We start from the raw sequence: 17,925 nt of genomic DNA, 5'->3' as shown, positions 1-17,925 counted from the left end.
AAAGGCAAACATAACTAGAGAAATTTCCAGTCAAATTCCTACACTGTATTTTGTGCCTAAACATCAGCAATATGCAATGAAGTGAAACTTTGTGTAGCTTAGGTACATATGTAGTTGAGATAAGGCTGTAGAAGATTATCTGGCAATTACCCATGACAAGACAGTATTTCTGATTTTAAACTATCAAAGACTGGAACAGTAAAGCATAAAACAAGTCAATTGTTCATTTAAATAAATTAAAATATGATAAGAGCCTATTACTAATTAGTTTAACCTAATTACTACAACTTTTGGGTCAATTTTAATTTATATTTCATGTTCTTATATATACATGCCATTAAAAATCCAATATTCTAAGTAGTAGAGATACTAAAATACCTAATTCCTTTGTTTCACACAATCATCTAACTATCTTCTTAAAGACAGAAATTGCTAATAATCACATTTGAATTTCTGGGACAAATTCTGGTATTTAATGAATAGTTGTAAAGAAAATAAAACCCAGGAGATTTTAATTATTACCAAATCCTCCTGAAGAGAAATGTTATTAAACACCATAATCAAAAGCAGTATCAATCAACTAAGACTTAATTCTTCACAGAAATCAGCAATGCTTCAACATGCCACAACCACTTCATTTGAGTTCTTCCCAAGCAATGAATATTACATAAAATGTCAGATATTTATATAAAAATGAATTCAAATGAATCCTGAGAGTATCAGAATAAACAACTCTAACATGGATGGTAAGTAACTTGGTAGACAATTATCACAGTCAAACACCAGTCAAGTGAACAAAATCTGGAATTATTTTCAATGTGACAGTAAGCTATAGTCAGTACTCAATTAAGTTTCTGTATAGAAACAATACAGGGCACTAAACAAAAACCACTGTGAAAAAGAAAACTAGAAACCAGTTGTGAGTAGTCTGACTTTTCAAAAATGAAGTGTTCAAGTAATTCTACATTAACTTTTAGAAACAGAACGTATTGGTTAAGGAGTATGCTTTGCATAATCAGGGACAAGAGACTTAGGCTTTAGGTACATGCTATTTACTCTGCTGCAACTGTAGGTTGCCTTTCAGATTTTTACTGCTTCCTGCATCACACCTAGCAACCATAAAAGGCAAATCGATTTATTCACAGAGGCAAAACTAAAATAAACCTCAAATTCCCTAACCCTCTCAACATGCTCCAGTAAATATTGCTATTAGATTCACTCAGTGAGCAGATTCACGCAGCTACACAGCTACATAGGGAACAGACTCAGTTTTCAACGCACTGGAAAAGGTGAGAACATGGAGCCTGGGATGGGGAGAGCATGACTACCTTTTCAAAAGCTTGGAACTCTAGTTTTTATTTAACTGTAGGGAAAGAATACCCAATATCAGAAAAAAGAAACAGGAATGCTTCTAAGATATCTGTAATAGTGCTGAACTGTTGGATTACCAAGAACATTTTTATGTTTAGTCTACTATGTTACACTTCCTGTACTGAGTCAGTTGATTTTGTAACAATACTTTAATGTCCTTAAATAAAATATATGTGAAGTTCCTGTTATTCTGAGGGTGTATACTCCCTCCATGTCAAAGTGGCTTTAAATCAAATTTACTTATTCCATTAAGTTTTTTTAAACATCTCTCTCAGTTTTTCAATTTTATTAGTAAATTGAGAAGTCTGTGAAAAGTGCAAACTGGTCAGTCAAGGAAGACCAGTTAAAACACAATATGATGGTAACATGGATTAAATGAAATGTTTGTCATACAGTCTCTGCAGTACTTTCTGCTGCACATGTATTTTATGAAATGCTTATCCTTATACCTGCCTAACAGAATCAGTTATTCAACAACAAAAAAATAAATCAAACAACTTAAATGAGAGCATGTAACCATCTATTCATTTTTTAAAAACTTCAAATAGAGCTGAAGGGATTCTGATCACAGAGGCTGGTCTGAGGGCTGGGATGGAAAAAACCTCCACGGTAGACACCAACAGAGAATATGGCAAGGCAAAAGGAGCGGAGACAAAAAATCTTATAAAGGACAGAAGTTAAAATTAAAGCCAGAGGAGCAATAACGTGAATCATTACAAAGATGTATGGAGGCACGGAAAAGATCAACTAGTGACCGACAGCACTGGGGGTCAGCAGAGGCTAACCAAGAAAACTGGTATTGGAATCAGTGATGATAGATGATGGTAATCTGGAATTTCTCAAATGCTGATTGCTAGTTTTCTTAACATTAAATAAGCTAGCTTATTTAAAGCAGTTTGTGTGAAATTTCTATATAAACTTGGCAATACTCATTTGAGTCTCTCACTACTTCCACTGAAAATAAAGCTGAAGAGGTAGGGTAACAAAAGGTACACAGCCTTCAAAACAAATTTAAAACCAGTATATCAATGCAGAAAATGGTAAGAATCCCAAGGGAAAAAAAAGCCCTGCAAACCTAACCATCAAGTGAGTTTAGACCGAATCATCAACTACTTCTAGTGTCAATCTCTCCCAGATAAGCAAAACCTACCAAGAAGTTTCACTGAAGTAGAGGTTCATCAGTACTTCTTATAAGGAGGAAGTAATACGCTATGGCTATCAGTTGTTTTTCCCCACATACACACAGTCCTCCCTATAATAATCTCTAACTTTAGATTACTAAAAAGAAAGAGATGTTTTAGGAAGACGATTTTGAAGATTTATCTAGATACTATGAAACTTCCTTAGGTATCTTTTGTGTGCCTCTCCAGGCCTCTATATCTTCCCTTTGCACAGATCACACTAGAAAAACAAATGCTGAAAAATATTACCAAGAAGAGGAAACAAAAAATAATTAATCATACCAAGCAAAACACCTCCATGGCATTAAGAAAATACTCCACAGTATTAAGAATAATCTTAAAAGGAAAACACTTTTCCTGTTTAGGCTTCCAAATTAAGTTTTTTGAAAAGCTTCGTAACCTGAACACTGACATCAAAGTATTAAATAACATTTGCATACTTATTTAGTTTTATTTATTTTGTGCAAGTCATCAGAAGTTTTCACTGCCATGAGTGTTGCATGATATGGTTACCAGAATGTAGAACTACCTGTTCCTTGGTTCAACTGAAGCAGAGTTGATATTAGCAATAACAGAGGAATTAATATACTCTCAGATACTTGCAACAAAAAAATATTACTTTTTGATGAATACACGACTTATATCAGAAAGTATCTAACATGAAATAATATCTAGATAAATCAAAAATTAAAATGAGAAAATGGTCTTTTAAATTGCCAAAATCAATTTTTTTCTCTCTCTGTCACTTGTGCATTGATCTGAAATTTTACCTCAATATGAATGTAAAGGTAGTACAAAATCACATATACTTCAGCTTCAGGGAATACAGTAAGTACCTCTGCAAGTCCAACTAATGCAACTGAAAGTTCATCTTCTGGGACTGGGCTATCCTAAGTCAGAAATTACTATAATTTTCCATTAAAAAGAAATGTGTGGGTAACATGAGTGTTCTGTCTGCCAGTCTCTCATAAGAAGAATTTTAAATTACTCATTCAGTTAGTGAGTGAAAGCAGTAAGTAGAGTGATATAGAAAATTCATTAGCTCAGCTCTCCTTTATATGCACCTGCACAACTGGCCGGGTACAATTCTTTGTTATTTTAGAGGCACGTCTTTAAAACCAACCTTGCTATCTCTTCTCGGTGAGCTGTCCAGTCACGAATGTAGTCTTCCTGTTCCTTTATTCTGTGCTTGAATGTATTGCTACTTTGAGTTGCTGTCCCAGAGCTCTGCAGTCGTGTGGTTTTCAGGGCTGGAGAGGTACGTAGACGGGTATGTTTAGGGGAATTACGGTTTGATCCGAATTCATCTTCTGAGGTGGAAGCATAATCTGTAGGAAAGCGCCTCCATCTTGCACTTACTAAATTAGTTTAATTGTTAAAAAAGAAATATTATTGCATCTTAAATAAGAAAAAAACAGTATTATTTCAGTAACATCACAAAAATATGCAACTATTCATTATCAATCCCCAAATACCTCACAAAAGGTTTATTTACTACATCTTAAAAAGCAAGCTACAAAATTTGTGTTAAATAATAAATACTGATTAATAAAAACACAAAACTGATGCTCTTTGTATAATGATGAGTAAAGTAAGATGTAAAAGTCAGTAATTGTATATGAGCTCAAGCAAACTATTACAAAACAAGGGCCCAATTCATTAACATTAAAGTATATAGTCAGATTGCACTTTTTCTGCAGATTTTTTCCCAAATTTCCTTCCAGGAGCATGTGCTACACAAAAAAAAAATGAAGAGACATGAAGGAAGGATGGAGCTGGCACCAAGACTGGGACGCATGCTTACATAAGGAAAGCATAAAACTCACAGATGGTGATAAGGTCTTTTCCAACCTTAATGATTCTATGATTATGTGTTTAGTATGGAAATAAAATATGTAAAATTAATGTTGTGTTAAAAAAATCAGCTGCACATCTATAAAAAAGGAAGACTCAGAGCAAAAAGTTTCCTTTACTGAAAAGTTCATTTTCCAAATGAAAATACCTATTCTGCAAGTCACATCCTAGACTTATTTTTCAAGAGTTTTTCTGGTTTTTTTTCTTTTCCAATCTGACGATTGTTCCCTTTTTAAGCAACTGCCTATAGACTTCTACATTTAGCACATAAAAGCATTATACAGCTGTGCTGCTGAAGACAGCCTGAAGTACAGGAGAACTGAAATTAAGTCAGAAGCTTTCGTCCCCCTATGAATTACTGAAGCTAAGAAAATGCATTTCAGATATGCTGTCCTCAAACATTCCCTGCAGGATGAGATAGCATTAAGTGCAAAGGAATCCTCATCATCACAATCTTCTAAATTATTGCAGAGGATTTAATCCCCCAAACTCACTGACATTCATGAGGCTCTAGAGGTATTGTAGAAAATTAAAAAAATGTCTGATCACCTCTTGGTAATTTAAAAATAATACATGCAAATGACATATATTGTTTTTACTATTACAAAATATAAGAAATAATACTGATTTCTCCTGAAACATCTAAAAAGTATTATAAAGGAAGTATACATAAATATGAATTTAAGTAACAAATAATGAAAGTAATTTTTACTTGAGAAAAGATCTGTGTAATGCAGATTACAGTATGTAGAATATAACATCGGTGTATAAGCTTACATCTCTTCCCTCATATAAAGAATGCATTTTTAACTGCTGGAAATAAAAATGTGCTTGTGTAATTTTTTTTTAGGTTTAAATGTGGGCTTCAAATCATGTCCAGTTGTACTTTTTTAAAAAATATTCTAATTTCATTGAAGCAAGTAAAAATGTCTCTCCAATCATTTACTGATCTCTTTTTAGAGGTTTCGAAGTTGTTTGATCTTAGGGAAATAAATATAAGCAGAAAAAGCACATTTCCCCACCAATAGCATGCAAGCAATGTGTGACCAAAGTCCAAAGAACTCTATGAGTTGGGCCCACATTTTATCATCCATTTTTGTTTAAATTTTTTGTCCTGGTTCAAATTATATATATCAAAATAAATATAAAATTTATCTTAAAATCTCTCAAGTGAGCTAGTCCAGCAACTCAGCACTGTACAATGAGCATATGTAATAGTATATTTAAAAACTAAAAAATTGAATGAGAAGTGAAATATCAGAAACAGATTTGATTTCTAGTACTCTACCACTGTAAGTTTCAACATCAGGATCTGGGTCTGGGAGAAGCTTGGATTTCTCTGTGTACAAAATAGTGTTTTATCATGTTAATTAGTTTTAAAACATTCAGGTTAGAAGCATTTGCTTAAATAAAATATATTGATGAGATTAGACTTAGGTCCTCTTTTCCACCCACACTTTTTTAGGAAAAGATTATGCATTCAATAAAAAATAAAGACTTTTGTAAAGGCTTAAACATTTCAGAGATACTAACTGAAATGGCATCCATAACAACTGTGTACATAGCATCATAAAAACCCTCTCCATTTTTAAGACCAATAATTTTTAAGGCCTTAAAATGTTGGTTTTCAAATCATCAACGGGTATTATCAATGGGTTTCTCCTTATTATGAAGAAAAAGTTATTGTAGGCCTAGCAGTAAAAATTTCAAGGTTGTATAATTCATAACAAGCAATATCCAAGCACTTTTCCCAGTAAGGGAGCTATACATTTGCAAATATATGCTTTTAACACTATCTATAAATTATGCAGCCCCGAAAGGTCATTGTAGTTTATGTAGATTCTGAAAGCTATTGTGTAATTGCATATCTCAGACACCAAAGACTGTGAATATCAGTACCACTAACTAGAAAATCCTTCAAAACCCTGGCTAAAATAATCAGCATACAAACCTAATTTAGTGACTACTCTGTGAGGGGTATAATGTCCTGACAACACATTAAGCTGACAAGCTTGGTGATTTGGACACCATACTCTCACTTTTAAGATCTGAGGATAAACTTGATTGAATATGTTCCTTAAAAAATATTCTACTCTCATTGGCACATTGCCTTCTCAAGGTTTATCCATTTCAAAGATCCTGAAATTTGGTGCTCAGTAGTGCAATAATACTAAAATGTGCTTAATAAGTGTTGTTTTCTCTCCATTACCAAACCTTTTTTTTCCCCCCACAGTTATCTCAACAGCTTTGATCAACCTATCTGCCAGCCATTTGCAATCACAGCCAGGTCAGCAAGCCAGCAGAGCTGCTAAACACACCTAGTTGCTCAAGGTGTCTCTGTTCTTACTTGACGTTTCATTTGACAGTGCAGCTTATCAGTTCTGCACTAGGTCTGATCCTGCTGTTTGTTATCCTAGTACAGAGCTCCTTCTGTAACACCATCTTCAATTTTTCTTTGTTGTTGTGAAAACAGGTCTTTGGTCTTCTCTGTTTTTATTGATAAAACTCTACTGTTTGATCAGACCTTTCATTGCTTGTGGTACAAAATTACTAATTCTGCTTCACGTGTCTTCCCAGTATTGTCAGTTATCAAGCCTCCCACCACAGAAACACCCTGGTAATTACTTTAATGCTGGCAGTTCTCATCCAAGATGTTCCATTTACCTGTTTGTCCTTTCATATAAAAGTAATCAATACTTCACTGCATCAAATCAGATTTTTGAAATTACAGACCTGCTGACAGCTCTGACAATTTTAATGCTATTATGTTGCAATTCATCCATATGAAGTACAAGACAATAAAAAAACGCCCAGTGAATATATGTTTTTCTTGCCCTCTATTTACAGGCATGTATGTCTGAACATTGACTTGGGAAGTGCAGAAATAACTTTCTCTTTTTAGGCTGGATTTAAGAAGGCATCAGTGTTCAGTGATCTGCAATGTGGTAATAATGTTAGCTGACCTCTGATGAGAGAACCCAGAAGAAACATACTTAACACCTTGATAGTAACCAGTCTTCTGGTAAAAGTAACAAAACTCTAAACCTTATTTGGTACCAATCATTCATTTTCCAGTCTTTCTATGTCCAGGGAGAGAAGAAAATATATCCCTGTTATGCCTCCATTAAATGTGCCTCAAGTAAAACACATTTAAACAGTTGAGGCACTTTTGTCAAGCACTTCATCGGTACTTTCCAAAACTGCTAAAATTAAGTGAATTCTTGACTTTTCTAGAAATAAAATTAAACTCAGGAATTAAATAATTTGGATCGAAAAGGTTCTGCTGTGTTCCACTTTTATATATTGCATACAAGTAACACATTCTACCCAAAGATGATTTGAATACGTTAATCTAAGGATAAAATTATAAATAATACCATCAATAACTTGATGCGTTGGTAGTTATTAGCATCATATAGCTAACGGGAAAATGGAGACATTCTAAGTAGTGGTCAATATATCATAGGTGATGTAGATATATATACTCCTCTATACACTAGAAGATTATACCACATTCAAAGCAATTCAGATTTTCCTAAAGTATAATCTAAATAAACCAGTAAAAAAAATTACACAATAAGGTTACTGATGCAGACAAGATCCAGAACTCTTAATCCTAAACAGTAGTAATAATAGTTTTTACTTACATAGTAACAAGACTTGATTGATTTTCTTTCGAAAGTATCTGACTGCTTTATTAATGGCTTTCTCATTTTGGTCTTTACATTGATAAGCTTCTGCCTGATCTTAATATATATTACCTGATAAATTTTTTTATGACAGAAGTTATTCTCACTGTAGATTTTTCTAACAACAGTTTTTTTAAAATACCTAGCTTATTATGTTGGGGTAGCTCATGAGAAGATGGCATCTTTTCTTTCTTGAAAACAGAGTATTGTATACAAGCTACAGTAAACTTTGAGTGTGTAATGCAAGTAAATGAAATGAACATTAAGCAAAGATGACTGTGATAGACTAGTAGACTGGGAAGAGGAAGATACACCCACTCCCCTTAAAAGAAGCAGTAAACCACTTCAATGCAGCAACCTTTAAAAAGTTTAGGAAGCTGGTAAGACTTCACACAGACACAAAACTCAAAATCTATATACAGTTTTGTGAAAAACAAAAGAAGCAGTGAATTGACAACATCCAGGCTTTACCTTTTCAAAAATCAGCAAAATCACTATGTGAACAAGTATTAAGTATTAAAGTAAACCATACAGAAGTCTTAACTGACACTCTTCCCTGACCTAACATTGCCACCTTTCAGGTTGCACATATAAATTCAAAACTTCAATTAAAATTGAAAATATGCTACTTTTCCAATTATATCTTACAAGGAAAGACCAAGTTTTTCTTTGAAGTTTAACCTTTCTTTTTTGTACCTTTCTAGACACCTGTCATAGTAGCAAATAGATTCAACTTTACAGTTCAGCGAACACCTCATTTGTATCTCAGCAGAAATTTCTATTCAGCTAATAAATGACACAGCCAAAAGATACCTGCCTGGGGAATACACACTGCTAAGAATCCTAACAAGGTCCATTTGTGATATATCAGCAACAAAAGGACAGCAGAAGTGTGGGAATTTAGTATTACAGTTGTTTATATCAACTCTCAATGGGATGCAGGAAAAGAGACTATAAAATCTCAGTATCAACACACAGCACTGGAAGCTACTCCATTTATTCTGTTCTTTCTTAGACTGTGGATTGGCTGCAAATACAGTAAAGCTGGTAGTATGACAATTCTAAAAGCAAGTAGACAACTATTTTAGATATTCACTCCACGTTAAAGTTCACTTATTTATGATTACCACATTTCAATTTTGGTTGATTTAATATTGCTGCTGAAAAAACCTACCAGCTTTTTACACTGCTTCCACTTAGAGTGTTGATTTCTAACAAAACAGCAGGTTAAAATTCATTGATTGTACAGATTTTTCCTTCCACATATAAGGCAACATTATAGTAAAGGAACCACCGCACCAAAGAAGACCAATATGATTTGGAAATCATGATAAAATCATAAATTGCCATGATTTGGAACACAGAATGGGAAATAATCCAAGGCAAGGCAAACATTTCAAAAGAAATTACTTAGCTTTATGATATTTAGTTAGGCAGTGCATAATTTTTTCAACTAGTGCCCTCATTGTTATTATTCTTAAAAAAAAATCTCACTTTTGTAGTTCTGATTGCATATTTACAAGCCTACCTTACAAATAAGTACTATATCTTCTAGGTAGTAAATAGTGCTTCTGACCTTTTGAATATCTACTGCTATGACTTGAGCAAAGAGATCTCTGCTCTGTTTTTGCAGTAAAGCAAATCAGTACCGACACATCTGACTGCCCCAATGCATTAAGTGGTTTCAAGATGAAAAATATCCAAAGACTTAAAAGATTAAAATTTCTTGTCTTTATGATTTTCAGTGAGAAACCTCTCCAAGCCCTGAAAAAGAAGCCTCTTACTCCAAAGAGTGCATCAACTAAAACTCAACAAATGTTTCATAAGAACTCTTTCTTAAATCATTTTTTTTTAAATCCACATACTAAAAACATGTAGTATTGTATAAAATTATTTCAAATAATCTCACATACCTGAGGGAGAATTATGTGCTGAAGCCAAGGATTTGGATTTTGAATCTGAAAGTCGAGAAATGCTATTGGCTCGAGTTCTAGCAGAAACTTTACCGCCATCTCCTCCTGCTAGCAACCTTGAACCACTTCTGATAATAGCTTCTGGGGTACGAGATGAGGCAGTGCTTCTAGTTATTGTTGCTTCAGAATCACTACGTGCTGATAAAGAGCCAAGTCGATTTCTGCGAGGTTGAGCAAGTAAGTCTATTCTGGAAATATTTCTCCTCCCTGATGGAGGTTTTGACGTAGAACTTGTAGTGGACACTTCGGAAGCCACTGAAGCCTTATCGGCATCAGCGAGCTCGCTATCTGAGACTTCACCAAGCCGTGCTCTGCGCAAGAGAGAAGTCCTTGTGGGACGAGGTCTTGGAAGAGTGGTAGATTTACTAGATTGACCAAGTGCAACAGGAGAGGTTTTTGACTTAGTTGACTTTCCTTCCATCTTGGAATGTAAAAGTTCATCTGCTGAGGCAAAAGGAACTCTTCCATGTGATTTGCCAGAGTAGGTTTCCTGGTCAGATGATAAGATATCAGAAATGGCAGAATGAGGTACACTAGATGTTTGGTCATCATCTGTTAAATCTACTGATGGTTGTCTCATTCTTCCGCTGGATTGCACAGTTTTGCGAGCATCAGCTCTAGACCCACCATCTGAAGATCGACTTTTAGTTTTCTTTTCCATCTTTTCCCTGGCACTTGCTGTAGAAGATTTTAAAACATCCTTTGAAGGGGAACCAGTGGAACATCTATCTTTATATAAGGTTGTAAAGCTCTTCCGTTTCTGCGTGGATTTTCTTTCAGTGTCACCAGTAACGAGACTGATTGTGCTGGCTGTATCGACATCTGATTCTGGTGATATGGAATTATCTCTGTTATAACTAGGAGTGTCAGGACCTTCATCAGTTTTATTTTCTTCACGCAATTTAGCTTCAAGGAAAGCCATCACAGCTTCTGTGTCTTTTAAAATGAGTGTTGTATCTAGACTGGAATCAGTGTCCATTGAATCACTTCTGTCACGTATCCTGTTTGCAGATGCTAAAGGGGCAGCAGATCCACTTTGCTTATTAATGTGAGGAATAAGTTCTATAGGTATATTTGTGCTAGGCTTATCTATTGTAAAGCTACCTTGTCTCACTAATGGTTTTGAAGACTCCTTTTTTTCTCCTCCAGGTGTTTTAGGGCTGTGTCCTCTAATAATTTCCTCATTTTTTCTTCTTCTGCCCTCAATCTGTGCCAATTTAATTTCTGCTTTATCTGTAACATGTCCAGGAGGATTGTCTTGATTATCCAAAGTTTTAGGTGACGTAACAGTCTCCTCCCTACCTTTCTCAACCTGATTTGCAGCAGATTTTGTAGAGGATAATTTTGTGGGTGTCCAGTGTCCTTGCTCCTTTCTTTCTTGTTGTTGAATTTTTGCTAAAGCTTGTTTCACCACAGAAGTTTCTCTGCCAGTTTCAACTCTCTCTTTACTGGAAGAGCTGGGGAAAGAAAAAACTTTGTCTCCATTAGCTCTGGGTGAAAGACCATTCATCGTTCTGATTGACTTTGCATCTGAGGCATGACCCGGAGTTTCTTTCTCCTGAAGTTCAGTGTCTTGCTTTTCACCTATTTCTGACCTCTGATGAGATGTAGCTTTTGCTTTTGAGTTTTCATTCACTTTCTCCTCTTTGGGAAGCTGCGGAAGTGTCCTCCTCTTTCGCTCACCTTGGCTGGTCATAGAAGCAGCTGAACCAGCACTTCTAACAGAAATACCAGACTCACTGATGTCTGTGTCTAAAAATGAAAGAGAAAAAAATATCTGATAGGACATTCAACAGCAAGGTAAATAGATTAAATTTTTAAGACTGTGTAAGACTAATGCAACAACATAAAACAGAACTGAAAAAAGTCACCAGTCTATCCTGCTGTTCTATGGCAGGATCAATTAGACAAACACAGGTTTGAAAACATTTAACAAACTCTTTTAGCCAGCTGTGTAAACTAGGATCATACATACAAACTAAGTTTTTATGATCTGACAGTAGGTTAAAATAGGTACATAAGAAATCACTGTTACATCAGCATACCATTACAAGAGGAAGTAGAAAGCGAGTCTTTACATTCCTAAACCCCTTCAGGACCAAATCTAGGAAACACCTTCAAATCTAGCAAAAAAGAGTTAAGAACCTCCTTCTTCCTCCCTACTTGCCTGTTCTAAAGCTTACAGTCTTGTCTCATGGAGAGACTACATCCTCTCCCTGCGAGACCTCCCCTCAGGCAAGAGGCTGCAGTGCTGGGAGATACTCAGCAATATTGAAAAGCCCTACTCATGAACAAAGAACTTACTCTAGTTGAGAGATAAAAAAAATGCTTTTAACCCAAACAAGACACTTTAGTATAGAAATATATAGAAAATGTATAAAAAGTATCAAAAGAATGTAATACTACCGCTGAAGAACTTTCACTGATGCTGAATAACCCTGTTTTAGTAACCAAACTTTATTTTTCTGCAGATGACTGTGCCCTCCTTGCTCATTTAACAAACACAGCAGTTGTGCTGTCAGAAACAATCAGAGATAATATGAATTTCTCTATGAATTGCTCTTACTTTGAATACTTGGATAGAAAAAAATTCTTTTTGCAGTTAATTTGCCAGCTGTAGCAATATAATGTCACACACTTATAAATACACATCTGTCAATTCACTTTTTGCCAGGAGAGATCTATGAACAACTGCTCTACATATTCTGTTGGGATCTTCCTATCACAGCTTGCCACCAACACTGGATGTTCCAGGAATATAAACTGGAGTATAGGGCTTCCCTCTCTGGAAGAATTCTCCAAACAATTAACTGAATATCAAAAATCATACTGTATGTATAGCTGCTACTTTCTATCTGTGTTCTTCAATCTTTCTCTTTGCACAGTGTCACACCTTTGATGAAGAACGCAAAATGACTCACACAGTTTTTTCTATAATCCATGTTAGGATATTGATTTTGAGAAGAAGGAGGTATTTCTGAAATCTAAGCAAGGTTTTCTTATGTCTGGACTGTTTTTTTCTTGAAAATTATGAAAAAAGTGAAAGTTCAATGAAAATCAATATGATTGCTATCTGTGAAGATTGACTTCTCTCAGACATACCCACCTGATCAAATATTTTATATATACATATAGGTATGTAACTTGTTTCTTGGTGAATTTCAAACAGCCTTTAGTAAAAAAAAAGTGTGGAGTTGTTCAGCATTGTATTTGGCTACTAAGGTTTCTAAAGAAGATACAGGCATCTAAGTCAACAAGACATTTTGTGAAGTGGTCTTCTGACATATATATCAAATTTTACTTTTGTTACACCTTTGGTGCTTGAATGCTTCTTTATCTCTCCTTAAATATTTTAGAATTTTTGCAGTATGTGTACGTGCTACACAGTAGTTGCTTCACTTTACGTCATAAAGTTCTTAGAATGGTAAAAGAAGCACTCATCTCTCCAAAGAAGATCCTAGTTAGTGTCCCATCTGAAAGTGACAATTTAAAACAATATGGAAAACAAAAGACCACCAAAGCCCCCAATTACCACCCAAAGGATCAGTCTCAATAGCTATGATTTTAAGTGTCCTGTATGTACATCCAATCCTCCCAAACAGTGCAAAATTTTTTCTTGATTTCCATTATTCTATGTATATCAGATAATTTAATTTTTCCCCTTTCCATCTCCTTTGACTTTCACTATCCTAGGCAAAATTCAATGGTTTTGAGGGGAGGAAAAGCTACGATACAAGTAGCAGTTACCGGTAAGAATTCTTTCATGCACTGACACAGAGGCTTGCATTATGCAACATCCAAAGCAGAACTTCTTTGCAAAGAAGAAAAAAGCAGAGAAGTAAAGTAAAGTAAGCAACTCCTTTGCAGTCAATAGTGTGGATGTTAAAAACCAAACTGCTTAAAAATCAGAAATGTGAATAGGTTAACTATGGAGAGACATAGCCTGAATATCTGGCTCTACAAGAAAGGGAGATAAAGTTGTGCATTGCTAAGGTTTCTGGCATTTTCAAGAAATACAGAAGGTTTTCTGTACTTCCAAGGTAAGGAAGGATACTATGCTTCAGCTGAATACTGGTCTCTCATGTTGAATTGTTTAACAGTCATTATACTAAAGTATAATTTGGGGCCAGTATCAAGAAAGATGTAAAGAAAGAAACATACTATGCAGAGCAACCCAAACTGCAGTCAAGTGAAAGTTTCTCTAATATTAAACAGTTTTTAACTTTCCTTTTTTAGTAACATTCAGTGTAATCCTGGCACTCATCTGCCATGCCAGACAACACTACCACTGAGCTTGTTTTTACACTGTTTCTGCTAAGAACTTCAGGTGAAGATGAGGTATTAAGAGTAAGAAAGCTGCTTAAGTAGTGTACATAATCACTTTTTTCTCCCTTTCTTAGGTTTCTTCAGCAGAAATATGACAACAAGAACAGTTTTTAATACCATTTTCTAATGGAGCAGGCACAGATGATTCCAATCTCATGTCATCTTCGTCATGACGTGTGTGATTAGCAGCCAAACTGGCCCACTGCGAAACCCAACGTTTACCTCCAGGATTAGCAGAACCTTCCTAAGGAATTAAAAAAAACAGACAAAAATTACAACTGTTTGATAAAAAGCATGTCATTTTTCCAGGTTTTTCCTGAATAAATATGTCAGACACTATTTTCCTGGAGGAAGTTGAAAAAATAGTTTACCTCAATAAATTTTAGAGTTCCTAGCTCTAGAACGGCAAACAAACAAACAAAATCTATATAGTTGCAGAATCAGTACCAAATAAACAACAGTTCCTAGTGCAGTGAACTTTTAAACATCAGAACCTATACAAAATATATCAGAACATTCGCTAGTTCTAAGATCAGGTTATTTCAGTCCTCAGCTCAGAAGAGCAGGAAAAAAACACGGGGTGTGGGGTTGCATTAAATAATTAAAAATGTGCTTCAGGAAGACAAGAAAGTGACATTTTACCAGTTTAGAAGACCCTCCTGTCCAGATGAAATATTGTATTTACTTCATTATAGAAAGACTACCTTAAGGACTGAAAGAGTAAGGTAACTTATGAAGGAAAGGAAAGGAAGTTCAGATTATGTGTTTGGCCTAAACAAAAAAAGAAGCAAAGACTAGATTTAAACCATCCTACTGGGTAACAGTGAAGTCACTATCATCAGTATCTGATAATTTTTTTTGCAGCTAAACTAGAAAGAAAATTAATTTACTTTCTTGATGGTAAGCCTTTTGAAACCTTGAAAATTTTTAAAATGTAAAAAAGTATAAAATTAAACCATCTTCTTGTGTTCTTATATAATTTTTTTTCAAAAACTGATTTTCTAAATATAATGTAACATTACTGTGTTATCAAATATATTAGTTTCTCTTGCTTATATCTCCAAATAAAGACATCTGGCAACTGCCAATGCATATATATCTGTACACACACACACACACACACACACGGGTTGTACACTATCAAAGGCTTTATAGAAATTTAGATAGTCTAATTTATTGTACTCAAAAGACAAAGTACTGCAAATGACAGAAATCACTGCCTATAGTTCCAAAGGAGTTACATAACCATCAGCAAGTCAAATGAGCAATAAAAGAGATGGGAAAGCTGTGGAGATATGAGTAACTTGCTTAATAAAGACACTTGTAGGAGCTGTTCCAAAGGTCAGCTGGAGCTCTGCTGCCTCTTCAAATCTTCACACTTCTATTCAAAACGCTGATTTTTGCCTAATGCCTTGGTTGCTCTGGGTCTTTGACCAGGAACAACCTCTATATATTTTATAAAATTTATTTAGCAGAAATGGAATGATGAACAATGTCACCTTCTGTTACATTTACTCCATTTATACACCAAACCCCAGTACCCATCTCAGCTACTGTATAATAACTTCTTTCAAATTAAAAGTTACTTAGACTTTTGAAAAACTTGAATTTAGGATCTTGAATTACTCCTGATTAATGCAAACAAGTGCAACATCATGAATCTCTTCCACAATATTATGAATGTAGTAAATCAGAGAGGCACCAAGTTATTTGTTTGAACTATTATACAAATTTCCACGTTTTGAATTAATTTTTTAGAATCAAAATGTTACAAAATTCAAGTCTAATAAAAGCAAAGGAAGGCAATTCAATGTTTGTTATTTATGGGCATTCCTGAACACAATGCAAGGAAAAGGGTGCCAGGAAGAACACTAGAAAAACCCTGTGCATGCAGCATTTATGCACTGACAACTACTGCTGAAACCTGATTTTTCTTTCTTATCTCTAAACTTTCTTTTCTCTATTTCCTGTCGGTACTAGTGAACTTCCATCTTTAATAAAACAATTAACTACAGCCAAATCCAAACATGATAGACATCCCAATTGTCTTTGGTATAGAAAACTCCAACTAGTTCCTTCTGTACCACCTAACCAATTTCAGAGATAGATGTGTCAGAAATCTGAATTCTACTTCAAAATGGGGAAACATTAAAGACTTCACAGACTAACTGTAGTAAAGCAACATGATAAATTAGTATTCTCTGAATGTAATTACACTGCCCAAAATGATTTCTACATTGCAGTGAATGTAAATGTGTGCTTTGCTAAATCTCCACATATACAAGCAAAACCAACAAAGCTATGAAAAGCAGTTTCTTCTGACAGTAGTTTAAGCACATCGAAAAAGTGTGGTTTATAAAACACACATCTAAAAAGTCACTTATAGTTATCCTAATGCTCTTCCTATAATCCATATTAATTTGCACCTTACAGGCTCTCAAGTAAGCATTCCTGGAAATCTTCTCTTGAGTAACAAAAAGAATCTCCTTGTCTTTCAGAAAAGCTGAGTTTACATATCAGCTACTACCCTTTTAACTTCAGGTTAAATCTGCTTTCCCTTATGCTTATTGCACACACAAAATCAACAGGAGTAATAAATCTTTAGAAAATGTACTGACGGATTTCTGTGGACTGATTATTCAGCCTGAAGACTTAGGGTTTCAGGCTCCACACCTGAAAAAAATCCACAGCACACACATTATACCTGGAAGCATCTCTAATACTTGGCATTTCAGAGTAGAATAATATTCTTTTAAAAATAAATTTCAACTAGCTGAAATTAATTAAATTAAAAAAAAAAAAAAAAGTAAAGATGTCTTTTCAGATACATAACTCCAGTCAGTTCAAGTTGTAAGAATTGTATTATGTCACCTTCTCAAAAACTGAAGTGCTGTCTTGAAAGCAGGTCTTTTAGTCCCTCCCCACTCCACCTGCTCCAGAACTATATTCCTCCAGGGGCGATGATCTTTTTACAAACTTCCATAAATGCTTTATTTAAAGCCAGTGTCTTCAATTTGTTCCTGGAACAACACTGACACCCATCTCAAACAGTTCTATTTCCTTCTGTTACATTTACTCCATTTATACATCAAACCCCAGTACCCATCTCAGCTACTACTTCGCCAGACTAAATAAACAGCATTCATCTGTTCTTGTAAGGTAAAGCTCCATTCCCTTAATAATCTGAGTAGACTTCTTTGTTCCTTCTCTAGACTTGTATTCACTGTTCTCAACCAAGAATAGTAACAATTCCAGTGCTATTATTACAGAAGAAGCTTCACCATGGCAATAATGTATTAACAATACATTTCCCAAGCATCCAAAGGTCCTATTTGCCTTTTCACAGCCATATGATATTGACAACATCATCCTACATCTCAGTATAGCATGTAAGTTCAAACAAAAAAGCAAGTATCAAACTTCAAACTGAATGGTTTGCTCTACAGAAGGACAGGAAATTAGTGTAATTAGAGACAACAAATGAAAAGGAAATACAGCCTCTAAATACCCCACTTCTAAGAAGCAATATAG

The 17,925-nt window shown here is 34.8% G+C and overlaps 1 protein-coding gene across 14 annotated transcripts in view; it reads right to left on the bottom strand.

Moving 5' to 3' along the window:
- Positions 1-17,925, bottom strand: part of CEP170 (centrosomal protein 170) — a 98,665-nt gene that overhangs the window by 13,601 nt on the left and 67,139 nt on the right. For 8 of the 14 annotated variants that reach the window (XM_032683320.1, XM_032683330.1, XM_032683319.1 and 5 more), the window contains 4 exons: positions 14,512-14,638; positions 10,009-11,820; positions 5,695-5,745; positions 3,676-3,910 (listed from right to left, as the gene is read on the bottom strand). In XM_032683320.1, coding sequence (XP_032539211.1) covers positions 3,676-3,910; positions 5,695-5,745; positions 10,009-11,820; positions 14,512-14,638 — 2,225 coding nt within the window. The remainder of the gene's footprint in view (positions 1-3,675; positions 3,911-5,694; positions 5,746-10,008; positions 11,821-14,511; positions 14,639-17,925) is intronic. The other 6 variants (XM_032683331.1, XM_032683322.1, XM_032683323.1 and 3 more) reach the window with 3 other exon arrangements.

The sequence above is a fragment of the Chiroxiphia lanceolata genome, chromosome 3 (assembly GCF_009829145.1).
Source record: "Chiroxiphia lanceolata isolate bChiLan1 chromosome 3, bChiLan1.pri, whole genome shotgun sequence".
Taxonomy (NCBI): domain Eukaryota; kingdom Metazoa; phylum Chordata; class Aves; order Passeriformes; family Pipridae; genus Chiroxiphia; species Chiroxiphia lanceolata.
This window is presented reverse-complemented; position numbering and strand designations above follow the sequence as displayed.